Source organism: Zalophus californianus, chromosome 3 (genome assembly GCF_009762305.2).
Source record: "Zalophus californianus isolate mZalCal1 chromosome 3, mZalCal1.pri.v2, whole genome shotgun sequence".
NCBI lineage: Eukaryota > Metazoa > Chordata > Mammalia > Carnivora > Otariidae > Zalophus > Zalophus californianus.
This window is the reverse complement of record NC_045597.1, coordinates 123,348,260-123,375,619: the sequence shown is the minus strand read 5'-3', so window position 1 is coordinate 123,375,619 and position 27,360 is coordinate 123,348,260. Positions and strand designations below refer to the sequence as shown.

At 37.4% G+C, this 27,360-nt stretch overlaps 1 protein-coding gene across 10 annotated transcripts in view; it reads right to left on the bottom strand.

Moving 5' to 3' along the window:
- The window catches only part of PKP4 (plakophilin 4), a 231,836-nt gene that overhangs the window by 97,214 nt on the left and 107,262 nt on the right, over positions 1 to 27,360 (bottom strand). For all 10 annotated transcript variants that reach the window (XM_027588571.1, XM_027588575.1, XM_035726564.1 and 7 more), the window contains one exon: positions 7,643 to 7,755. In XM_027588571.1, the coding sequence (XP_027444372.1) occupies positions 7,643 to 7,755 (113 nt within the window). The remainder of the gene's footprint in view (positions 1 to 7,642; positions 7,756 to 27,360) is intronic.

Sequence of the window (27,360 nt, the reverse complement as noted above, 5' to 3'; positions counted from 1 at the left end):
GAAAAGACTTGAACCATGAAAAAGCCTTTTCTGCTGTCAGCCTAAAACACTTTTAGAATTTTTAATAGTATCAATGGAAGCCTGATGGGCACTAGCAGATGACCCAATAAAGTGTAAAAAAATATCTGAATGGCAGTGGAGAATCAAATCTTTTCATTAAAAAATAACACAGTTCTTTTCTTAAGTGGCGATAAGAAGGCTATTTGTCAAGATTGTACGACCTTTTTGAAACCATAAAGAATTCTATTTTAGCAGGGCTTTAAACTAACTGAAAGGGAGAGAGAATCTTGGGAAGAGTGTGAAGTTATTTAATTTCAATATTGCCACCCATTCTCCCCCTCATTCAGTTCATATGGACAGGATTTTTCTCAGTCTAGAGTAACTTCCTAACATCAGTAGCAGCCAGTTAAAGGACAGACAATGTGAAGGGACAAACTGTTTCCAAATGGGGTCATCAAAGTTTAAGACAATGTATAAAAATCAAAATGAAAACTTAAAACTGTACTTTGATTCCAAAAGTTGCCATTAATGTTTCCTACAATTATTAAAAGGTCCATTTTTTAAGAATCTTTTTTTTGACTCAATATAAATGAAAATTTAGTGTTCCATTTTAATAAGTGGACAAACTATGATTTACAAGATAAAATTCGTGGAACCAACTTATGTACCCTAAAGAAAGAAACTTTTTCTTTTACCGTCTACAACTTGTCGAGAAGTAACTTTGTTTCTGGACAATGAATGGCAAGATTCCAAGTCTGCAATCAGGGATAGTTTTGGAATTCTGTACAATAAAATCTCAGAAATAGTTTCTTGAAGTTGAAGTTGATCATATTTTCATTTACTGACTTTTCAGTTCCAATTCCATTTTCTTCTCCTTGCACAGTTTTGTTACCCAACAAGTTGAACCACTCAAGCAATTTCTCTGCTTACATGAAACACGACGCACAGGCCACACCTTGGATACTTGAAGGCTGAATCTGCCTTGGAGTATTTCCCCTGGCCAAGTCTTCCTCCCACGCTGTGCCGCCGCCTGCCACTGGAAGGCTGTAATGATCTCTAGCCGCTGCTGAATTAGCAGCCCTAGGTCACTGGTTCAGCCTCAAGGTTTTTTTTTTTTTTTTTTTTAAGATTTTATTTATTTATTTGAGAGAGAGAGAGAGAGAGAAAGCACAGAGGGAGAGTGTGAGGGAGAAGCAGGCTCCCCGCTGAGCAGAGAGCCCCATGCGGGGCTCAATCCAGGACCCTGGGATCATGACCTGAGCTGAAGGCAGACGCTTAACTGACTGAGCCACCCAGGCGCCCCTCAGCCTCAAGTTTTTTGTCCCATTGGGAATTCCTCAGGCAAGTGGGAGCCATTAAAATTTAGGCCTGGCATGTCAAAGTGGGACTTTAGGAACAAGACACAAGGGTAGCCAGGGGGAATGACCTTAAACTTAAATTAAAAAAAAAAAAAATTGAAGAGAATGAAGTTCAGCAAACACTTAAAAGTGGTTGCCTCTTTTTTGGGGTTAGTGGAAATGTTCTTTGTGGTGGTGGTTATACAACCACATGCCAAAAATATCAAAAATCATAAAACTGTATGTTACAAAGGGTGAATTTTACTCTAAGTAAATTACACTTCAATAAGCGTGACTTGAAAATAAAATGGTTGTCTCTGAATGGTAGAATTATGGGTTTTACTCTATACTTTTTTGAATTATACAAGTTGTCTGAAATGAGCATTATTTAACTCCACAGTCAGTAAAAAAACAAAATAAAACCCAAACCCCAAAACAGAGGAAGAATACTGCTCTGGCCACCCCTGTCCCTTCCTTTGCCCTTGGGAGCGGAGGTGGGCAGGGGAAATCCTGGGGTGAGGAGCTGGACCCCTCACTGTGGGCTACCGGGACCTTTTACTGTCATCTTATCCCCCAGTGGAATCTAACCTAGACTAATGTCAGAAAGAAACCCCATTGATGATGCTGCGACAAGAAAAAGAATACATTCCATGCTCATCAAAATTTGAATTTGAAGGTTGTTGCTTAACCCATGGGAGGCAAGAGGTTGAAAGAGCAAACTTCCCTCTGAGTTAACTGTGCTGAGATTCTCCTGAGATGAGCTATACACACCTCAGCATCCCATGAGGGCCATGTCCCTTGTCAGGGCACACACAGCAGGTAGCTGCACAGTGGCCTGTGACACAGGACCTGTTGTTACCCATGACCGTAAAAAGCATGGCAGACAGAAACAGTCATTGTGGCATGCTGCCTGACTGGGGGGCCTGAAATTAACCCATCCATCTGATGATATGCTAAATACCATCTTTGAGTCAAACTGGAGTGTCAAATTTGGCCTCCTGGAGAATTACATCCAGGTAAGGTGCTATTCTATCTATTTATAGTCCATTTAGCAGTATAAGAAAGAAACCTATGAGCCTGATTTCATACAGAGAGAGACGACCAAGGATGCTGTTTGCCACATCACAAGTGGTCTCTCAGTGGCGACTCACAGGAGAAAGCACTCAAGTCTTGGCCCCAGGAATGGCAGATTTTCCTGAGCAACCTGGTTTGGTTTTATCCAACAGACATTTTGAATATAATTCATTCATGTTTCTCTCTTTAGGATGGGTACTAGGTCACTCAGAGCCAAAGTGGCTCCCTACTTTTAGCAAATGCAGGGAATGTTAGCAACATACATGTTTATACTATCTTACCTTGGTTTCATCTTATTTTTCTCATCATTATCTTCCATTTGCTCTCACTTCCTCACTCCATTTTTGATTTTTGTATTTTTAAAAGAGGTTTCAAATACTTTTGGAATGAGGCAAAATATTAAATACATACATAACTATAGTATGCTCAAAACAAATGAAGAAAAGTGGTGTCTTCTCTATCAATTGATCCCATGAAGTGAATATTAAATATATAAAGAACTATACTGTAGTCATTATAAATGGAGAAAAGTTGTGATTTCCTTATTAAGTATTTCCATAGCCTACCTTCGATGAGGGGAAATATTAAATACATAGGTAACTAAAGTATACTTGGCACAAAGCACACAGGCTGTAACTTCTCTATTAACTAATCTCATAACTCACTTTCAGGCTTTTTGAAGTCACAATGATTATTTTTGGCTTAACATATCATCTTAGGACATAAGCACCATCAATTCCAGATTAAGGATCATTATATGTTGATATTGCTTGGGTTATTAGAGCTTTTTTGGAGTAAATAAAGCAAATGAGAAATCGTATCAGAAACGGGGTTATTAACCTTGTTTAGAACTAGATTTCCAAGGAGGCATTAATAAAGAAACTAAGCGATTACTTTAATCATTAAGATTTTAAAATGATTTTTAATGATTTCTGTTTTTTAAGTTCGCAACAAGGCATACTGCAAATAAACTGCCAATGGCAGTTCACTTTTCAGGATACTGTTCCTAAATAAAAATAAGCAGAGGTTCAGTTTCTCCACCTAGAAAATGAGAACATCTCATGGCATGGGTTAAAAATTCATCATTGGTACTACAAGTGTGAGGGAACCAAACTGCTCAGTTTTAGAGCCACTCCTTTGGGAGAGGGCTCCATGGTATATTATTCATCACAATAAAAGAATCCTTTACTAAATAAGACCTCATGCCACTGCCTCCTTCTTCTTACTCAAAGGGTAAGGCCAATAACAGAAAATGCTTTGAACAACAGAAAAAGTAAAGAAAAATATACTTTTCATTTCCCTTTGTGTTATTATAACACCATCTTTGGACTAGGAAACCTAAGAAAACCTTACAGGTCACCTTACCAATGCTGACAGAGGATCTAAATAAAACAATATGAAAGATAACTAGTTATCAATCCCCTGTTTTGCTGGCTAAACTCAATTCATGTAAGAACAACCTGAATCCAAAGGAAGCTTCATGGCCATCAGCAGTGGTCCCACTTTTAATTTCCTTTGAGAACATCAGCAATGGCTAACAAGAAAGAGGCCTTGGGTCTGAGAGCTAATTTCTGTTCTTCTTTATCTTTAGATTCTTGTTCTGAGAGTGACAGTTGGTGGGGACCGGAAGACACAGAGGGGTCTCTCAAGTGACAAAAACCTATGCTCCCTCACTAACATTGCTTTCTAACGGGCTCCTTGCTAGTGTGGAAAGCGGGTGGTCACAGAGCACAGTAAGTGTGTCAATGGTCTTCTTGTGGCCCACCGAAAAGCACACTGAAAGAGGGTAGATATGAGAAAGGGCGGGCAGCAACCCACAGGTGCCAAGTAGATAACCTCATGGTGGAGCACCCTTACTTGATGAGCTTAAAACACGAGGCTTTGCTGAGGTTCATGATTCGTCCAATGACCATGTGTCTGGATGCCTGCCTGCTGAGCACCAGGCACTGTGCCAGGGCTGTGGGGGTGGGGTGGGCCTTACCACCTCATAGAGAGTTGACAAAGGCACAAACAGCTATGAGCTCAGATGAAGAGAGATCACCTTCACAGAGAAACTTGGGAAAGGCTGTAAGGAAGGGTTAGCATTATGTTGGGGGCATCAAGAATACATGAGAATCCAGTGTGAGATGTGTGTAGGACAATCAAAACGGATCATTTATGATTCTAATCAGTGTTCACTGAATGTCAAAACCAGCCTTTCTCATAACCCTAAGATTCCGTAACAGATTTCCTGGCCTGCTGCCTGGTCTCTTTTCATTCTGACCTATGCACTACACTACCAGGACAACTACCTCCAAAAACAACTTTCAACAGGTCTCCCTTAAGACCTAATGAAGGTTACTTATCATCACCTTGGTTCCCAGTTCTCCAATCAGATGCCAGCTTTACCCTTCCAAACTCCTAAGTCATTAGGCCCTTTTAGGACACATCCTTGGTGCTCCAATACAAACACAGTGGGGAATCCTATATACCTCTGTGCGTGCTTTCCCCCTTTCTCTGGTCAACCCAACTTCCCCTTCTGCAGAATCCATTCATTCACCCAAAAGTCACTGACGGAGCCCAGTGACACGCTACACACCACACTAGGCACTGAGATCAAGAGACAAAACACCAAAATCACTCAGAGTAAATATTATAACATGTATTTTTGCTAACATTTTAAACAAACCTATGGAATTAGCTAATTCAACTATGTAACCTTAAAATTATTTAATATTTTAAAACTTACGGCGCAGAAAATAATCTAAGAGCCATGCACATATCAACCACCATCCTCATTTAAACAAATGTTAATATTGTGTCATGTTTACTCTAGATGTCAAATTTTAAATAACATGTTACAGATTTGGCTAAGGCCTAATTTCTGATAGCTTCCTCCTCCATTCCTTCCTAGAGGTACCACTATCTTAAATTGGTGTCAGTTCAAAATGTTTTTTATACTTTTACTACACATACATACATTCATGAACAATATCGAACACTGCTTAAATATTATATAGTGCTGCTGCATATATTTTTAATATGTTCATAGTGATATCCTCCTACATCTATTCTTCTACAATTTGTGGTTTTCACTCAGAAGTCTGTTTTGCAAAGATGTTCATGTTCATACATGTAACGTAATTACTTCATTTTAACTGTTCTTGAGTCCACTTATCCACAGTTCATTTCCCATTTCCATCCTGATGATAATTATGTTCTTTCTCATATCTTACTTTTGCAAATAATGCTATAATGAACATCCTTGTACCTGCCATATTGTGCACACCTGTCATACTTTCTCCAAGGATAGCACGTTCTTCAAGTTTTAAATCATACCCTTCTTTCAGCTGATTCTCACTTATTGTTGGGTGTTTTTGAGTGAAGTTTTAGAATATCTGATTGTGAGCTCATCTTTAGTGATGCCAGTTTCTCAGCTGGTGATTCTGAACAACGTGAAGAATTACATTTGGGCTCCAAATCCACATGTGGTACGAGCTTGGGAGTTTACCATGGGTGCAGCCCTTTGAGGGTCATAGCTTAATACAGCAATCTTAAGTACACATGCACCATCTTGAACATATACAAGGCCTCATTCTTGGGTCCCTGTATGGGTATTAAATCTAAGACTCTAGTGCTTTTGGAGGGGATGGGTTGACTGTCCCTAGGTCTCCTGCAGAGGTAGCTCAAATGCTTCTGGCTCTGGCTTTCAGTTTCCTTCCTATTTCTAGTATCTGGGGGTTTTCCTTTCTATTTTGCCATTTTCTCAATGTATTGACTTGCTTTATTGATATATCAAGTATTTCTATGGGTTTATCAAGAGAATTTCTATGTTAGTTTAATTAGCTAAGTTGCCAGAATAAAAGTCCTAACTGAATTTGTTAAATGTTGAATTAAATTTTCTATGTATAAAATTATGTATTTTTAAATCTGTGGGTCTATGTCTTTGGAAAAATATACAATACCATATTATTGAGTTTGTGAATTGTTCTTTTTGGTGCTAAAGGTACAGATAGCTTTTTAAAAATATTGAAAAAAAATACTGAATAGAATTAAAATTAATTTTAACAATTTTAACTTCCTTTATAAATTTATTTCATTGAGTAACTACAAAACCAGAGTTAGAAATATTTGATTTACAATTTTACTCCTTGCATGTAATTTCCCTTCCAAAAAAAAACCCCAAAAACTGCGTGGATAACTAAAAAATGATCACATAATTTAATATTTATGTTTTAAAAGTTTTATTAATCTTATTTGTATACTTTATGCCTTACTAAACATACCAATATGCACAACTCTTACGGGTCAGAGATGAAAAAATTCACGAGAACACAACTTATCAGCCTAATGTTCTTAAATCCATAGCAATAATTAGCCAGAATGGAGGAACTACAGAGAGCACTCTATTCACTAAGAAGGCTTTCTTGGCTAAGAGTAATAGATGATACTGACAAGTAGAACAATAACTATGTTAGAAATAACTAAAGAGACAAGTTACTGTTGGTACATACCTACATAGGAGTAAAGAAACCAAGCTTCAAATTGCAAGCAATAGAAGTTATTTTATGGTAGGCTTTACTAGAATATGTACTTAACAAGAAAGAAATCCACAAATAGGGTAAGTAGTGATTTCACCATTTGGTGCTTATGGCACTAATTTTTTATAATAATGATGTTTTTAAATAGCTTATGAGGCTATTTAAACACAAAACAATAATTCTGATTAAACATGGCTTTTTTCAGTAATATATTGGTTTACAATTTATTATGTGAATACACTAAATTATTTCATCTAGTAATTATTTTGTATGGTGGTTTGACAGAGTTCTAGAAAAACTCAAGGTCAAATGAAAACATTTTTAAAAGCTACTTAAATGTTATCATTTAGAAATATTTCTTAGTTAAAAAAATCAATATCAGGTTTTCAAACTCAATTAGCTTTGCCAAATAATTAGTAATTAACTGTGAAAAACATCCATTAACTGTGTCTACATATAAGAAATCAAACTTCTAAAGGTAGCGTACAGAAACTTACCAATGCCATATAAAACACTTCAAGCACAGGACTGAAGGGTAATCAATATTGCAAGAGGCTTCTCAAATTAGAATAAATTGACAGTTTTGGTGTCCAATTCAGAAAGGCAAGTTAACAGTGACAACACTAAGAGAATCATTTGCTGCATCCAGGACAACTTAATAAGGCATGGAACTTGAAGGTATGTAAGAAGATAGAGCCGTTGGCCCTGTACCTGGTGCTGGCGATACTTGGGGATTCTGCTCCAAGCCTACATCTCTCTAGCTGACTGGCAACGATCTGCCTTTCCACTTCCAGTTCTCGGGTGAGTCGTTGAAACTGAAGCTCCTGTGATTCAAGGAAATAAAAGGCATATAAGGCGCCAAGACAGATATATATGTGAATGCATGTCACAGGAAACACAGGAACATACCCAAAACATAGCATTATATCTAGTGTGGCTTCGTGAAATTAAAAAGTTTTGGGTGGAATTGTGGGCCTAGATAACCTACTGATTTGTACTTTTTTCAAACTGAAAGGCACTCGAATATTAGCTTTGTTTGGGATGGGAAACGTAGATATTTATTTGCTTTTCTGTCTGTTTTTCTAATTGAGGTTTGCAAACAGTACTTCTGCTACAGTGCTCTATTAAATATAAGGTTTGCAGAGTCCTTGATATGTCTACATCAGGTGCCCACCATCCAATGTAAGCTCTACAGCCTTAGGAGCTAACTTTTTTTGTCCTTCATACTGTATTGAAAAAATGTAAATTCCCATGAGCATCACTTTAACATGTTTGATACAGAGCCTTTAATTGTTGAGGAAAAAAAAATCATTCCAACTCTACAGAAAAAGTCTTGCTATGTTTATCTGCAATATAAGCAATAAAATTTTTCTATTGTTATGAAATAACATGTTCATTGTTCATGTGTCACTGTGTGAAGGGAAGAAAAAAATAAAGTCTGAGCCACAATATAGAATTTAAAATTGTATTTAAAAGCTGGGAAGATTGTTTAAAGAAATGATCTTATTCATTGTATGCCGCATTATGAAGGCAAGGAAGTTCTTTCATAGGAGAAGAGGCTTTAACTTCATTTGTACTTATCTCATTGTTACCTTGACAAGATTCTAATAAATAGGAAGGATGCTATGCTATAAAACATCTATAGATCAAATCAAGTATACTCCAAAGGCTTTAAGCCACAAATAACACCTCAAGCTCCCCTGTGCCATATTATCTCCTTGCAAGTCTACTCAAAGCAAATGCCGAACTGTAAGTAGTTTAATTGGACAATGACTGCTAGTTCAAAATACCAGTCTATGAACCCTAAACCTAGAAACTAATCAGAAATAAAACTACCTTAAAAATTATTTATGACGATATATACATATTTGTTTGCCATGCAAAAACTTAAAACAATTTAATTGAAGTGTATTAGCTCCCTGTGGAATCAGGCAAACATGCTATTACTCACAGCATAGGCTTTGTAAATTCTCCAAACTATTCTTAGAATAATTTTTAAGATACAGTCCCTGAACTCCTTACTGCTTTCTGATACGGAGAATACTTTTCTAATGAGCCCAGCTGGTGTGGGTATATAGGACATGGCCTGAATGAATAATAGTTGGCTCAAAAATGTTGTACAATATGATCAAAGTGGGACGCTTCCGACCTCTGCTGAACATTTCCTAGACCTCTGTTCTTAATAAATGTTCAGCAAGGACAGACCAGAGAGATAATAACTGTACAACATTCAGTATCAGGCTAAGACAATTGATTTTAAGGGCAAATAGTCTTATGCTTATCTCACATTTGGTCTTACTTTGCTCTTAAACAACATCCAATTTCTTGTGACATACTTCCATTCTTTCAATTATTTTACTCAACTGTTTGTTATACACTCTTATCCCAGAAGACCAGTTGCTTGTATCAAGCTGGGCCAGAAAAGGACCATCTGTGAATCCAAAAATATCCTCACAGCCGTCACATTACCTTTGTGTTCTGAGTTCAGTGGCTACTAGGGATGGAGGGCTGCTGTGTTTTCTTCATTTGGCGATGGCCAAAAGTTACCAGGGTAGGATTAAAGTATGTTTCAAATTAGTACAGAAAAAAATTTTCATTCATACAAAAAAATTCCATTTCAGTGGATTTTTATCATGTTGGTGGCTGCCTATGACATTTTGAGCATCCTCTCAAGGAAATGGTTGGGAAATTTCCCACTTGAAGGCAGAAGTTGGAACTTACTGTCCCATAATTCCTTCCCTCAGAAGCAGAGATACGGTGACTGGCTCTGCCAAGAAGATGTCAGACTGTGGACTCGGGTTCTAAAACTAAGACTCTGACATCAGAACACGAAGCTTACTTTCTTTCACCTTCTTGCTGCAATCCCTGCAACAGGCATCAGGGTCAAGTTCCTAATACAGAAATGACCTCCACGCAAACTGCTATGTTGACGCTTGGCGGCAGCATTGGTGGTTTCTTTACCCAATTTTGTGGCACAGATTTAGACACTGTTTCTGGAAGTTGAACCTCATAGCTTGTTCTCCAGCCCTTGTTACATGCTACAAATGTGGGAATTCACAAATACTTGCTTAATAATACCTTTTTCTACATAACTAGCCATGTCAGTCAACTAGAAATCTTGATTGAAGCACCTATAGAAACCATTTATGGCAGTCGAGTTGCTAGGAGAATCAATGTACCCATGATGTAGCTACAGTTTTCATTTAAAAATTGGGTAATTACTTCAACATTCATACAGACTGAGTAAAGTCCGCATTATATCACTACTGGCCATGGACCTAAAATATTGAACATCAGCAGCTACTTTTATAAAAATAATTCTGCCCATTATTTGCTCACACTTCTCATAAGCAGGATGTCATTAAAGCACTGAAAGCAGAATATCAGGAAGATATAAAGCAGGGAATTTGTAAAGGTTACCTAATACCTGTGAATATTTACAAGGAAAACATATGTATACTTTGTTGCAAAATCATAAATATTACACCTACAAAACATAACTAGAACACCCATTTGGGACTAGCACCAAGATGGGTGAGCAGGATATAAATATTTGACAATTCTGTCTCTACCAGCTTCTTAGATTGCCTGATGAGGAAGACAGTATTACATGGTCATACAAAAACACACCTAATCATTTCTAAAATAATGCTCATTAAGATGATTACACAGAGATACCACCTATAAATTTAAAATTTATATTTTACCACACACTCTGGTTCAACCTTACACTGTAAAGGCTAATCCTTAAATCAGCATCCAAAACTGGGCATCTGAATTATAAGGGGACCCTATATTTGTTCTCCTTTGTGAAGACAAGGAAAATAATGTTAAAAGCATTTGCCAATGATTTAGCATATGACAATTTCCTCTTAAATTCTGGCATACAAGACCATAAACAAACTTAGAAAGTCAAGGCTACTAATATGCTATAAAATGGAGTCTGTTCACATGTGTTTGAAAGCTTTTTTTTATGTTTACCTCATCTCTCTCAGGTAAATACACTTGTAAATATTTTCTGACAGTGAGCCAAAGGAACAGAAGGAAAAAAACTTCATTTTCATGCTTTATATGGTGGACAGAGCTGGGCAGGAAGCCCAAGGAAGGACTTGCTGCCCAGTTATCAGCCACCTCAGGGGCTCCTCAGAGGCAGAGAACAGCCTGGCTCAAGGGCACGCCCTCTGGGCAGGCTGCAGCCAGCCACTGATTGAGGTGGATGTACAAAGGCAAGGCCCAGATTTCCTCCAGAGCTCCCTGTGGGCTGGGCCAGCCTGCAGAGCATTTGAACGTCTCCTCTACTCAATCCTGCTTTTCCTTCCCCCCTCCTCCACAAGTGTCTATCTGTAATAAATACTCCGCACCCAAAATTCCACCTCACCCATCCTAAGACAGTATTGTTTTTTGGCCCCCTTTTATATAAAGAGAGAAATTTTCTCTCTTGATTTTTAAATACCATGAGATACTTTGAATGCACAGAAAAAGTATGGATAATAACACAATGAGCTTTGGAGAACCTGACCCAGCAATAGCAAATCTTAATGTTTTGCTACATTTGCTTCAGGTTTTTTGAGAAATAAAATATTACAGATATATTGAAATACCCTAGTTTCTCTCTCATGGACCCTATTCTCTCCCTCCCTCTTCAGAAGAAACCACTAACCTGAATTTGGTATTTAATATTCATGTGAATACTTTATAATTACTACTCCATATTTCCAGATCCATAGATGACTTATAGTATTGTCTTGCATGTTCACATAATTTACATCAGTGGTAATACTGTGCAGACTTGTGCAGATTGCTTTAATTATGATTTTGAGATATATCAATATCAGTAGACACAGAACTCATTTATTTTCCTTTCTCAGCAGTATTCTATTGCACAGCTAGAGCGCTTGAACATATGTATTTATATGTTCTCAACATGATGAATCCTTGGGTTGTTTCCAATTGTGTGCAATTATAAGCCTGCTGCCACATAAGCATCATTGTACTTGTGCACGTGTGCCTGACTTTTCCACAGTAGAGACCTAGAAATGGAATTGCTGGGCTGAAGGTAATGCACATCTTTACTGGATAATGACTGTCACAATTATTTTCCCAAGTAGTTGTACCAATTTATATTCCAGTCAGCAGTATATGACAGCGTTCCAGTTTCTCCACATTCTCATGGACATCAATTTGCATTTGGGGGCTTAAATCCCCACTTCCTTTTTTGGTAATCTGATAAATATGGGAAGCTACCATGCATTTGTTTTAATTTGTATTTCCCTGATAACCGACATCTTTTCGTATGTTTATTGGTCATTTAGGTTTTTGAAAATCATAGGTATCCTAAATTCTCACATGTGTGAGAATGTTTCCCTATTTCCAGCACCCAGGCTTGTCCTCTTCTGTGGAGCAAGTTTCTTATTACCCTTACACTAATGTAGTTTTGTAAAATTTTAGCTTTGGGCAAGGGATTTCCTGTTAGACTCCCCACCTTGGGCAGCCCTCAAATGGCAGGTAGCATGTCGCTGTCAAACGGCACGCTCAAGATCACCTAGGTTTGGCAGGTACCTTCAAGGTGAAAGCCAGGTTTACTTAGTGCTTACTTAGTTTAAGAGTCTCACTTTCATTTCAGTTTTGGTTTCTGTGAATTCTTTACTTTCCAGCTTAGCCCTGCTTTAAAAAAAACAAAAAACAAAAATCAATGCAAAACATTTTACTCACCATATTTAGTTTCCTTCAAGTAAAGGACTGGCTAGGGTATGTCAGAAATTAGAGTCTTAACAGATTTTTCATATTTTCTCTTAGCTACTCTGAGGTATATTCAGAGGAAGTTTCTCAGTATTATTTTCAACTCACTATTTCTCTATGTGCCCTGAGATTTTACTTGTTTTCCAATGACAATATTTTCCGTTTCTGAGACTTCTAGTTAGTTCTTTAAATACATATCCACCTGTTCCTGCTGCTCACTGGCAGTGAAATCTCTGTCTTATTCCCTTCTTATTTAGATTTACCTAAACTCCCAGGCACCTCAGTCCTCAATGAGGCCTTGAATTGGTGATTCAGTGTTCCTTTCAAACAAACACTGTGGATCCTGCACATCTAGTCAGAGGCTATTGTCTACTTCCTCTGGTTTCCAGAAGCCCCAAGAAGCTTTTAGCATTAGGTACTTCCACTCTCATCTTCTTTAATAAGCAGGAAGAGCTCCACCTTAGCTTCAAGGACTCTGTTTTTGGCACTGAAAATAGAGCATAGCTTATTCTCCTGTGGCCTCCTAGTCTCTCTCAAACCCTTCTTAAGTCCTCACTGACGGCCAGTAGTGACATTATCTCCTGACCCTTTTCAACTGTGCCCTATGGAAGCCTCACTCCAGTTTGCAAATTCTCTCCTTATAAACTCTTCATTATTTACTCAGAATATTCTCCACCGCTGGGTTACTAAGACTCGAAAGGTTTTAAGTGAAATGTAGTTTCCTGAAAATATTGCTTTTTCTGCCGCTTTCTCTCTGGTGAAGACTATACATTCTTCACAGCCCATACCTGAAGTACCAGAAAGTTCTGCCTCCTCACTATCTCTACTTATTAGCATAAAGTTGTTTATAATATTCCTCATTGTCGTCATGCCAGATGGGATCTGGAATCACATTCCCTCTTACATTCCTGATGTTAGTATGCTGTGTTTTTTCCTTAACTGAAAAAAACCATTATTCTTCTAAATATGTGCAAAAGCTCATTGTGCTTTGCGGCCCATGCAGTCCAACCACAGTTACCCACTTGCATCACTATTATCTATTTTCTTCTAGTTATTCTGATTTACTGCTTCAGGAGCAGCTACCATAGTTACTCCTGCTGTGATGATGACAATTAAGAAAGAGCAGTGGGCATCATAGCAGGCCATGAGCGATGATATCCCACTTCCTTCCTGTCCCCACACTCAACTAATCTTCAGTTCTCTTCCAGATTTAGTGCAGGGAGTGGCCCTTTCCTGTCTACGGCTAGCCTCTCCACACCCTCTGGCCTCCTCCAGGGTTTTGCTTCTTTTTCCTGACTCTTGAGTGCTTCCTCTCAGTGTAAGGCACAAATGTTTCTCATCAGAGAGCACCTTCTCGACCTCAGGACTCCTCAATCTCTGCTTCCTTCCCCTGTGACCTGTACTATCTTTTGCCCAATATTTTTCTTTAAATTGACTCGTTCTGAAAACACAGTGTCTTGGGTATTAAAATAATTAAAATCCTGGCTTCTAAAGCTTTTTATAATTTTCTTAATATAAATTAAAATACACAAAAATTTTTAGAGGTGCATCTGTGTACTGAAAATCACTTCACACCAGCAGACCATGTACAACACACCACGGGTCAACATGCCCTTCCATGCCTATAACTCTCAGCAGGAAGTACTGAGCACTGGTTATACTGAAAGAAGAAAACGGACATGGTCATTATGTGGTGCCATCAGTGGTGAAGCAAGAAAGCATTTTTATTTCAATCACTTTTGCTTAAAAATCTTCCAAAAAATAATTTACTTTTCTGCCTTGGTATGCTGAAAGAAAGTTTTATATCACTAAGAGACTAATTATCACCAAATAATATGTTAGATTTTTAAAGTATATAGGTTTGTGCTGAATAGGTCCTGCTCTCAGGATATACCAGAGCATTTTTTTCCTCTTTCTCATCTTCAAAATATGAGCAAATTATGGTCATGATCATACCTTTGAGGATCTTGAGCTAGGCCTAGGGAACTATTTTAAAAGTGATTATTTAAGAACAAATAAGAAATCCTCAAAAACATCCTAAATGCTGTTCTTTAATCTAGGCTGGTACTAAAAGCAAAGGAACCACATTTTCAAAGGACCCTTGAACTTCTCAGCCTCCAAATAACTAGTCAGGAAGGTAGAGGAGATTAAATGTCCTGACTTTCTATCACAGTTTAATAACTGACAAATCATTAGAAGGTCTATTTGGAAGTCCCTAATTCGTACATAATTAATTATTAACAAAGGGAATTAGCCAGTACAAGGGAGATGGACATGATATTCCTTGTACTGGCTAATTCCCTTTGTTAAAAGGAAATTCAAAATCAAAAAGGCTTAAACAACTAACATTGCCTTTCTCAAACTGTGTTATGAGAACATCAGTGTCCCATAAAATATGCCTTGAAAGGAAGGGGTTCCAGGTCGACAAGGTTTGGGAAATGCTGCCCAGAAGATTCCAAATCTTGGAGACTGATGGCAACACTAGCGTTTTAAAAGTTCTGAGAAGTTTACCAATAGGAAATCAGCTTACCTTTGTATAACCTAGCGATTCTTTGATTTACCGAGACCAAGCACACTTTTTCTTTTTCAAGGAACAACTATTAAAGTCTCAAGAAAACAATACCGTCTTGCAGAACACAACTTAGGCAATATTGAAAAATAAAGCTCATTTATTGTAATAAATTTTATCTTGAAGTAATAAATTTTATACACTGGAAAACAAAATTTTAATTACTTTTGTCCAGACAGAATATTTACAGAAGGCAGGACACCACAAAGGGTTAACCTTCAAATGGAAACTGCTGACCTCATCCCACTCTGAAGATATGAAGGGTACATCTGATTAGGACACCTCTGCTGGACTGCGCCCTACACTATGCCCATTGCTTCTGACATTACAGATCTTGTTTAAGATAAAAGAAAAATACAAGATATAATTACTAGTCTGATTTTTTGTTACACTAGCTAACATTCCAACAAGGATGAGCAACAGTAAGATCTTTATTGTTTTATCCTACCAAATCACACAAGATTATACCAGGTTCTAGCTTCGGTACCTTATCCTTCAGTTTTAATGAAGCAGAGAGAAAATAGCAAAGTTTACTTCTAAATTTTTATTCTAAAGCTCAGGCTCGTATCTGTAACACTGTCAACAAAGCTCCTTTACTAGATAGAAGTCAAAATAAAGGAAGGGAAGTTTACATTAAAACACACAAGGAAAGCTTTTTGCCTAGAACCAGGTGCAGATGAGAACATCAAGGTAAACAGGTAAAAGTCCAAGCATTTTTTATAGCACCACTGATGGCTTTTAAAAAAACTGTCACCTTAATGCTAACTCATTGCCATTGGCTCTTCAATCTCTCACCTGGCAATCTGACCATCACACAGGTCCATACACACTGGTGACATACAAATTCACTATCTCTGGTTAGATTCAATGTTTGGCTGTACCTGAAGGTGTGTTCTCCATTCTGCTATACCTCCCCTGCCTCCTGTGTTTTTTCTCTACTGCAGTGGTTCTCAAAGTGTGTCCCTTGAACCAGCAGCATTAGCATCAATGGAATGATGGAAACTTCTTTGAATCAGAAGGGGTAGGGTCCAGCCACCTGTGCTTGAACAAGTCTTCCAGGAGATTCTCATGCACGCAGAACTTCAAGGACCAGTGTCCTAATGGAGCCACCCTTCTCCTCTCACACAGGCTCAAATCATAAGTGTTTTTACCTTTTCCTTCCTTTCTCTTACTCCCCATACTTCTCATGGTAAATGCTTTCCTAAATCCTGTCACTCCACTTGTCTAACATGGGTTGAGTCCATTCCCTTCCCCACCATTCCTGCCAATCCCCCTAATTCAGGCTCACATTAACTTTGGACTACTGCAGTAACCCCTCTCTCAGTCTTCCCCCCACCATGGTGGTCAAAGGCCTTGCCTCTGCTTTTCACATTTTTCCTAGCTATATCTGTTGAAAGCACAATTCTAACCATCAATAATCTCTATCTTATACTGAGAGCTGTCTGGGCTCCAGGCTCTCTGCTAAGTGCTTTAAATGCACTACTTGGTTAACTCCCCATTCAGCCAGCAAAGTAGTCAGGGTTACCCTCATTCCATAGAGGGCTGACTTGCCTCAGGTCATTCAAAACCAGGATCTGAAATCAAATGAGCCTGACTGCTAATTCCATAGGGTTAACCACTGTGCACCATGACCTTCCTACCTTACCCATAACTTATGAAGTCAACTCAGCTGTATTTTAAGACCCAAAGTAGTGTGCCCTCCTGCTCCCCACCTCAGCCAAATACTTTTTGTTTTGCTGTCACTCTCTCTCATGCACCTAGACTGAACTATTTATGGTTTTCTATACACACCACTCAAAGCTTTTTCTCATGTTGTTCCATAACCCTGAAATATTACCCTCCCATGAATGCCTACAAACCTTTATCTAGCCCTTGGGCAAAGTGCTTGGCCCATTACATGTACTCAATACTAAGGTGGATTCTTCTTGAAGAGTGGAATCTATTTCATTAATCTCGGTATCCTTCTAGCTCCCTGCAAAAGCAAAACAAGAAAACCCTAATTCATTCAGGGTGAATTTTATACAGCACATTTGATTTGTATTTATAACTGATTGCATAAATTTTTAAACTAACTGATTCCTGAGTATTTGTACCAGAGACAGCCATAATATATTATGGTTGATCCTTTTTTAGGCTCTTAAAGCATTTCAGATATGATAATGATCATATCCTTACAATGTAGGTAATCAATGGTACAAAATAATGTTCTACTTTTATTTAAAGTCATAGGGATATGTGAGGGCAGAGCAGGGACTAGAACCTGGGTTTCCCATAATTTTGTTGACTGCTCTTTTAACAAACTGGTTTTTTTTTTTTTTTAAGATTTTATTTACTTATTTGCCAGAGAGAGAGAGAGAGAGAGAGTGAGAGCGAGCACAAGTAGGGGGGAGCAGCAGGCAGAGGGAGAAACAGGCTCCCCGATGAGTAAGGAGCCCGATGTGGGACTTGATCGCAGGACCCTGGGGACATGACCTGAGCCAAAGGCAGATGCTTAACTGATTGAGCCACCCAGATGTCCCAACAAATTAGCTCTATCAGAAATTTCCTATTATTCACGGTGACATGGGCAAATCAAGGTTTTATTTTTTAAAATAAATAATGTGAACATTTCAGTGACACTGTGATTTATTGCCATTAATATGCTTATCTCATGCCACTGCTTACTTCTCCCCATCCCACAATTTCTTATATCTACTTCTACCTTCTGAATTCTCTGATCTCTCAGGCTTCATACCCTGGCTCTGAGAAAATGAGGAGTTTCCCAGGGGCGGCACGCCATTTTTAAAAACCTGCCCACCAACTGACCGACATTTTAAGCTGTTGAACTAGGAATGCCTTCTTTTATTTCCATTTATTTTCTCTCCTAAAAAGCAGAATATATATGTGTGTGTGTACTTGTAAGTATAAATAATTCTAGTTGTCTTCTATTAGTTGAGGTTTTACTACTGCTTAAAATTATGTATACTTAGAGAAATCCTAGTAGTAAAATGCATATTGAGGAAGGGTGACCACACGGGAAATGGATACCTGTAGCCAGTGTCCGTTGCAGGGGACAATAATTGTTGTTATTTTTCCAACAAGGTAAGTTATTTGGTAGAATTAATGTCAAAAACACAAGGAAATTTTTCCTTAAAATGTAATACCTTGAAAATTTTATTAGCCATTACTTTAAAGTTCATTAAGAAATTATGAAAAATAATAATAACACTTAACAATTTATCTGGTTTTCTAGTACATATTTCAAAATTAGTAAGATCAATGATGCATATCACATAATGTCTGATGCTTATTTGATAGTTAATTGACTGCACAGTAGATGATAATAATGCAAATAAATCATTATTTATGGAAATAGAAAACTGAGAAAAATAAATGACCAATCTTCCACTTTCTCCATGTGGACTGGTTATAGCAAGCATAGCAAAACCCATAAAAATGGTAAAAGAAACAAAGGCTAAATTTAATCTTCCTTTCTTCAGTAGGTCTAATAAGTAGCACTAGGGAATAAGGTTAATTTAAAAAATGATTAAGATTTGGTTAGTAACTTAATGAAATGTAATGGGCAAAGGAAACAAATACCAACCAGCACAGGTAGATCTTCTCTTATGATGGTACTTTTTAAATTACTAAGCTTATTTTATAGTTGTTCTTTCTGTTTTGAGATATTTTATGGCTAAAGTGTGTGGGCAATTAGTAGAATTAGAATGTACATTTAATGGTTGGGCCCTAGCCAATTAAATGGTTCCTTGTGAAGGCTTGTTATCTGGCTCAAGACATATAAGAGGCGTTCAACGTTTTTTGTCTTCTGAACTTTTTAATTTTACATTTTATCTGTATGGCTCTGCTAACATCATCTTTCCTTTCTAAACCTCCATAACTTGTCCTGGGATTCTTGAGATATAAGGTTAAGAAAATCAATGTATTACTGATAACCATAGGATATATCTAACCGACAAAGAACATTAAAGCCTCAGGTCAGAACTGGGGCATGTCCAGCTATAGGCTGAGTCCCACCTCAATACAGCTGTGTTCAGACTCATGCCCACTGCAGTCTTCAGGTTCACAGTGTGCCTCTTTGTCTTTCTACACGCCAGGTCTCTCTTTCTCTGCCTCTCCTGCTTTGTCCTCTGACACCCTGCTTCTTCCACTGGTTAGCTAAACATAAAAGCAATTTTCATTTACTCTTTGTTACCCTTATTTAATAGCTGTATTTCCCCCACTTACCTAAAAAAGCAAAGTTACATGCTGTTGCTTTTTACTTGTGTTAAGTCTATGGCTCTCATTAGAAAAAAAGATAAAACAGAGACATGTTTTTAGGAAAAAATGTACCAGATTTGAATATGTTATTTTTATTGTTCAGATTAATATACTTACCTGAAAGAATCATTAAATTACCACATTTAGAATTCTTTTTCTCTTGTATATAATATATACTCACGAAGAAATAAACCTGCTTAGGTTTTGAACAGTACAGTTTGATACTAAACATCTTACTTCCTTATTTCTTGTTAAATCATAACACTAATAATAATACTAGGTACCACTGAATGAATGCCAACTGTGGGTCAGGCACTCTACATATATTTTCTCTAATCCTTATAAAAGTACAGGCCACTACCGAGTTGAGCAATCTTATGGTGGGAGAGGCAAAATAAATGACTTGCTCAAGGTCACACAATTAATAAGTAAAGAACAGGAGTGGAATTCTATATTCTCGCTCCTTCCATTACAGGTAGCTGAAAAAATTGAGGTTGTCTCATTTTCTATTACCGAAGGTTATGTTTAGAACTGTGATAGATTTTCCTGTTTCAAAACTTTCTTCCCAAATCAAATAAAGCCCTGGAATGTAATAAGAATTAAAGAGCCAGATGCTAGTATATATGGGAACTTCCTAATTATGACAAAGGTAGAATTTCATTCAATGAGAAAAGAACTGCTGGTATAATTAGAGAAAACAAAGCTAGATTACTACCTCAAACTGCACGCATGTGCACATGCAGCCACCCCCCCCACACCCTATAATCAATGTAGAAAAACCCCCAATTATGTAAAGATAAACTAGGAGAATATGTTTATAATCTTAGGATGATAGAGACCTCCATAAGAAGACAAGCAACCCCCAAATCATCAGGAATAAGATAGGAATATTTAACTACATAAAAATAAAACTTCATATGCCAAAATATCATGCAAACAAAATCAAATGACCAGAAACAAAAGAAATGATATTTCTAATATATAAGATATTTAAAATCTCATATAAACAAATTTTATAAAAACATAGTATAATTAGGCAAAGGGTATCAAACAAAACAAGTGGCCGAAGATGAAATGTAAATGCTAATTAAAATATTGGAAAAAACTGCTCAATTTCATTCATTAGGAGAGAAAATCAAGTAACAATGAGATGTCATTTTCATCCTATTAGCAAACATTTTTTAAAAAGATTTATATATTTATTTGAGAAAGAGCACGCACAAGTGAGGTGAGGGGGCAGAGGGAGAGAATCTTTAAGCAGACTCCACACTTGAGCACAGAGCCCTATGGGGGTCTCAATCCCACCACCCATGAGATCATGACCCGAGCCAAAACCAAGAGTTGGAGGCTAACCCACTGAGCCTGGCACCACCCAGGTGCCCCATATAAGCAAACATTTTTAAAAGTGGTAACATCCAGAGCTGGGGAGAAGCCAGGTAAAAAGGTACTTACACATACTACTCATGTTAGTGTGATTTGCTACAACCCTTTTGGAAAACAACCAGATAACATCTATTAAAATGAAAAATACATATTCCCCATGACCTTGCGATTCTACTTCTGGATATCTACAGAAATAAAAACAACCACATATATGAAATATTAAGTGCAGCACTGTTAGAAACAATTTGAATGTCTACCTACATGGCAATATTTTAACAAACTATGGAATCTCCACACTACATACATGTAATGACTAAAATTAGTTATTAAAAAGAATAAGCTGAACCTTTATCTGCTGCCTCACAAAAACCACTATACATGATTAAGTGAAAAAATCAGTTGGAGAACTGATTAAAACACAAAAATAATAAAATAAAAAGTACTGCATGAGTTGGTCTGAGTATGAAGAAAACTGTGATAGAAATGCAGCAGGTCAGTAAAATTGGTAACTTCAGGAGGGTAGGACTGAGAAAGAGACGGAGATACTATTTACGTTTTTATCTTATCTTTATATTGTTTCACTTTTTACAACTGGCATAGGACTTCTTGAATTAAAATCTAATTCAGAAAATTAAGAAAAAAAGAAGTCTAAAGAAATGAAGTATTATTGGGGCTACTGGGTGGCTCAGTTGGTTGAGCGTCCTGCTCTTAATTTTGGCTCAGGTCATGATCTCAGCATCGTGGGATCAAGTCCTGCGTCAGGCTCCACTCTCAGCATAGAGTGTGCTTAAGATTCACTCTCTCCCTCTCCTCTTGCCCCGCCCACTCTCTCTTTCTAAAATAAATAAATCTTAAAAAAAAAAAAAAGCAGCAGCAGCAAGAAAGAAAAGAAGTATTGTTTGAATACTACCAGGACAGATCCTGTTTAAGGAATAGTCTAATTCCTGGAAAACAGTATTCTGACTGAGAGGAGAACTGTTATTTTTGCTTTTTGAAGCTATTAAAGGACTCTATGGGGTTCAATAATATTCTAATGACCTATAAAGGACCATTCTAACAATGAGTAATAGGACTTAGCACACTTAGAGTGTGCAGCACTGCTAAGGGTACGGAGAAAAGGTGCTGTGAGAATGTGAATGGGTGCAAACTCTTGGAGGGTAATTTAACAATATCTAAAAAAATAAAAAATGTAGCTACCCACTGGCCACCAGTTCAAAGGCTGAAACTCTGGCTATACTTGGAAAAGTACACAAAACCAACCAAATAAAATTGGAAACAATCTAACATCCATCAATGAGGAATTGATTAAATATGTTACATACATCTATAGTAATAGGACTGCATGCAATCCTAGAAAGGATTTAAGTAAATCCACATGCATTAATGTGGGGAATAATCTCCAAGAAAGATTATTCAGGAAAGGAAAGCCAGGCAGTTGTTTTTCTAAAGACTTACTTTTTGCTAGAGTATGCAGAAAATTTTTTTCTTGACATATACTCAAGAAACTTAATTTTGGGGAAAGTGTTAATGGTTGGGAAAGGGAACCCTAACATTTGTAGGATGGCTTACTTTCAATTTTATACTTTTTTGAATACTTAATATCTCTTAGCTTGGGCTTTCACTTGGTATTACTTGTATAAATAAAATAGAATTAGATTGGTCTATTCATGTAAAACCACACCAAGATGTTAATTTTCACGATTAGTTAAATGTTCCAATTTTGACCTATTACAGAAAGCAATGTTTTAAGAATTAGTTTTCATGAAGGGCATGAAATACATGACAAGAGTAATAATTATCTTATTTGAAAATATATGATGTATAATGAATTGACTGATCTAATGGATTCCACTATATATATTTCTCTTGAAACTCCACAGGACTCTTTAATAAAGAATTGGTACCCTTAGAGGGGCGCCTGGGAGAAAGGTGTTTCTCAGCTTGCTCTATGGTTTTAATTAATTTTCTTCCATAAATTGCTAATAAGGAAGAAAAGAGCAACTTATGCTCAGTGTAACCATAAAATCAAATTTATACAATTTTTCTTATAAATTCTATATGTCAACATAAATTTTGGAAATAAAACATGAAAGAGGATGCTACACTTAACTTTACATCTTAAATAATTTTAGGGCCAAATCACTTAGGTACTATATACCAAATGGTAAATTTTTCATTTGATAAACTAAAAGTATTAATAGTTTGAAAGTCATTTTATGGCATTATATAATTGATAGGTATTCTAAGTAATATGTTTTTTTAAAATAGCTTATTACTTACGTTTACATTTATAGTCTTTTTTATTGTGATAAAATACAGATAGTATAAAATTACCATTTCAACAATTTTTAAGTGTGTAGTTCAGTGGCATTAAGTACAGTCACCCTGCTGGACAACTCACCTCCATCCATATCCAGAACTTTTTTGTCTTCCCAAACTGAAACTCTGTGCCTATTAAATAATAATTCCTAATTCTTCCCTCCAACCAGCCTGTCACCCAACATTCATTTTCTGTCTCTATGAATTGGACTACTCTAGGTATCTCACTTAAGTGGAATCATACAATATTTGTCCTTTTGTGACTGGCTTATATCATTTAATACAATGTTTCAAGTTTCATCTATTGCAGCATTCATCAGAATTTCCTTCTATTTAAGGCTGAAAATGTTCTATTGTATGTTTATATTAATACCTTTTGTTTATACATTCATCATTGATGGATATTTGGGTTACTTCTATATATTTTTAAAAAACCCAAAATTCTACATCAAATTTAAGCCAAATTCTGCAACAAAAAGTATCTTGAAATTCACATTTCTATTTTTTTTTTTTTACTAGTTTCTTCTGTCCAAGATTCTATTAACTTTCACAAAATTCAGTAATGAAAGGCTTTACCTACAAGGATAAAACCAGTATTACGGCTTTTTCTTCTGTAATTAGAAGACTGATTTGATTAAATATTCATTCGTTTAAACTCTGAGTGCCTACTAAGTGACAGGCACTATGGTGGGCAGAAAGGAAGTGAGAGGAAGAAGGGGGAAAGAGAGGCAGAGAGTATGAGTGCCTGAGTTTCACAATTGGCCCCAGGAGGTCTGTGTGGGGGGGGCCCCAGGAGCAGAGTGGACAAACTCTGACATGAAGTTTCTCTTCATGACAATGAGAAATTGTATTATAACATTCAAGCTGAAATGTCAAAATAACCCCCCACTTTAAGATGCCAAATAAAATTATGTACCTAGAAAGCTAGTGAACATGAAAAGCTGTTTGGTGCTGATGAGACTACGTGGTTTGGCATCCATTTCCTGGTTGCCTGGTACAAGAAGGCAAACACCATCTGCCTCACTAGCTGTTGGGACCATCAAAAGACCTAAGGTGTGTGAAAGCTTTCATGAATTTCATGAATGTTCCAAAAAAAACTTCTAATCACAGATTTTGGTACTGATATCCTAGAGCACGAGTTGGCAAATGTTTTCTATAAAGGGCCGGATAGGGGCACATGGGTGGCTCAGTCGCTTGAGCATCCGACTCTTGGTTTCGGCTCAGGTCATGATCTCAAGGTTCTGGGATGGAGCCCTGAGTTGGGCTCTGCGCTCAGCAGGGAATCTTCTTCAAGATTCTCTCTCTCTCTGCCCCCCCACCCTGCCCCACTCTCTCACTCTCAAATAAATCTTTAATAAAAAAGGGGCCAGAGAGTAACATTCTAGGCTTTTGCTGACAGTGAGAGATGCTTCTGTCACAACTAGCCACCACTGTCCTGGTAGTATGACAGCAGCCAGAGAAAGTAACATAAAATGAGTGTGGTTGTTCTTACTTATTATGGATGCTGAAATTTGAATTTCATCTAATTCTCAAATGTCATGAAATATTCTTCTGATTATTTTTAAACTGCTAAAAAATGTAAAAAAACCTCTTTGCTTGTAGGCTATCCAAAAAACAAAACAAACAAACAAAAAAACAAAAACAGGTAGAGGGCCAGATTTGGCCATCTCAGACCCTAGAATTTAAAACAAAGAAGGAAGGATTATAGGGTTTGGAGTCCAACCTAGATCTGAATCTAGGCTCTATCACTTACTAGCTGTATAATAGTGGACAAATCACTTTAACATTTATAAACTCCAGTTTAATCATCTGTTAAATGGGGATAACACTCACATCACATAGGAGCTGATGTAAGTATATGAACAAGATGCTAAAGCCTGTGTAAACTGTCAAGCTGTTTTTAAAGAATTAGGCATTGTATAAAGTAAAAATATACATTACAAAAATGTACCATATTCTCCTCTGAGGAATATTTGCCAAAAAATTGGGAATGTATTTTCAATTCCTAAGAAGAGGAAAAAATGAAGTAATCTGGACCAATGACAGATGTCTTGGATTCCATTTTTACTAAGCTGTTGGCATTGTACAATGTTATTACAACACTCAGTTAATAATTTATCTTTCTTTCATCATCTGATCATATTCTGTTCTCAATAGCTCTGCTTTGTCATTTTTTTGTTCTCTCCTCTTAATCTTCATTTAAGAGGATCCAATTTTATATATAAAATCACAAGAAGAAAAGCGGTGGCTGAAGCACCTTTCATAACAAATGACTGAGAGAAGAGAGGCTGCTTCTTGCTACTATCATATGCTCTACTTTCAATTTCTTAAGTTTCAGAACAAGCAATCTCAGCAAATTTAGGGGCTCTCACAACTCTCACAAAATTAAAATGCATAATTTCTTTATATAGCCAGCTTAAAGATATCAAAATACCAATGCCAAAAAACAGTATGTGGATGGTGGGTAAACATATTAAGTTGTTCTTTAATATTCAGATAGTGAGTTAAGGCACAGAGCCTTTATTCAGTATCTTCTATTATCTTACCCCATTAAGAAATTCTTTAACTACACTTACTGTGGAGATCATTTAACAATATATACACATACTGAATCATTATGTTGTACACCTGAAACTAATACAATGTTTTATGTCAGTTAAATCTCAAACTTTTTAAAAAGGAATTCCTTCCTTATGTCTATTTTAGGAACACTAAAAACAGAACTCTGAGAAACAAACTGAGGGTTCTAGAGGGGAGGGGGATGGGGGGATGGGTTAGCCTGGTGATGGGTATTAAAAAGAGGGCACGTATTGAATGCAGCACTGGGTTATACGCAAATAATGAATCACAGAACACTATATCAAAAAGTAATGATTAACGTAACATAATAAAATAAAATTAAGGGGTACCTGGTGGCTCAGTCGTTAAGCGTCTGTCTGCCTTCGGCTTGGGTCATGATCCCAGGGTCCTGGGATCGAGCCCCACGGGCCCCACATCGGGCTCCCTGCTCAGCGGGAAGCCTGCTTCTCCCTCTCCCACTCCCCCTGCTTGTGTTCCCTCTCTTGCTGTCTCTCTCTGTCAAATAAATAAATAAAATCTTAAAAAAAAATCAAAACAAACAAACAGTAGTTTTCCTCTTCTGAGGATATCTCGGCCAGTAATTTCTTTCTTTCCTTCCTTCCTTCCTTCCAAAGATTCATTTATTTATTTTAGAGAGAGAGAGAGAGAGAGCGCCGAGCAAGAACTTGCGCTGGGGGAGGGACAGAGGGAGAGGCAAACAGCCTCCCTGCCAGGCGCGGAGCCAGACCCGGATCCACCAAGGTGCCCCTCGGCCAGTACTTTTCATGCCAAAAACTCATACCTCTAATGGACAGACATGAAAATATCAAGCTGAATTCTTTAGCTGTCTTCTCTCCTTCTAAAAGCAAGAAGTTGATGTGGCAAGAGGATGCTTCTTCTAAACTGAATGCTTAGTGCAAACAGTCAGCAGACTGTTAGGTTCAGTCAATGCTCCTACCCAAGGCCTTAGGCTCAGGTAAGCAGAGGCCAGCAGGCTGGTCTGTACCTGCCTCAGAGGGGTGTGCCATCAACCTCAGGTGCTAGGACCATGCCTACCTGCACATACCTGAGCAAGGGTATGGAGACTGGGCCCCACTGGACAGACAGGATAACACAGTTTACTTCAGGAAACCTGAATCTACCAGCAGAGTGAATAAAAGGGCTATGGAGAGGATCACCACAGGCAGGCTATGGCTATTCCTCGCTCTCCTTGAATCTAAACCTAAATAATCAACTTAAATCAACATCTGTGGCCCTTATTTTTTTAAAAATAACGTTATGTATAATTAAAATGGAACATTATAACAGCACTGGGTAATGAATGTAAAGAATATCAAACAGTAGGTAAAAATACATGATTTGGCAAATCACCATTTTCTCAGTAGTACACACAAGTTGATTTGAACACAGTGTCTCAGAACAGAACATACTTAGCTGGATGGATTTAACTTAGGAACCATGACATTTTCATTGCAAAGGCTGCAGGGCTGATGACTCCAGACCCAGCAGCCTTGCAACTCTAGAACAGTATACAGATGGGCTTGGATGTTTTCTGGCTCTCCATCCCATCTCATTCACATGACTAAAATTTTTTATGACAGAA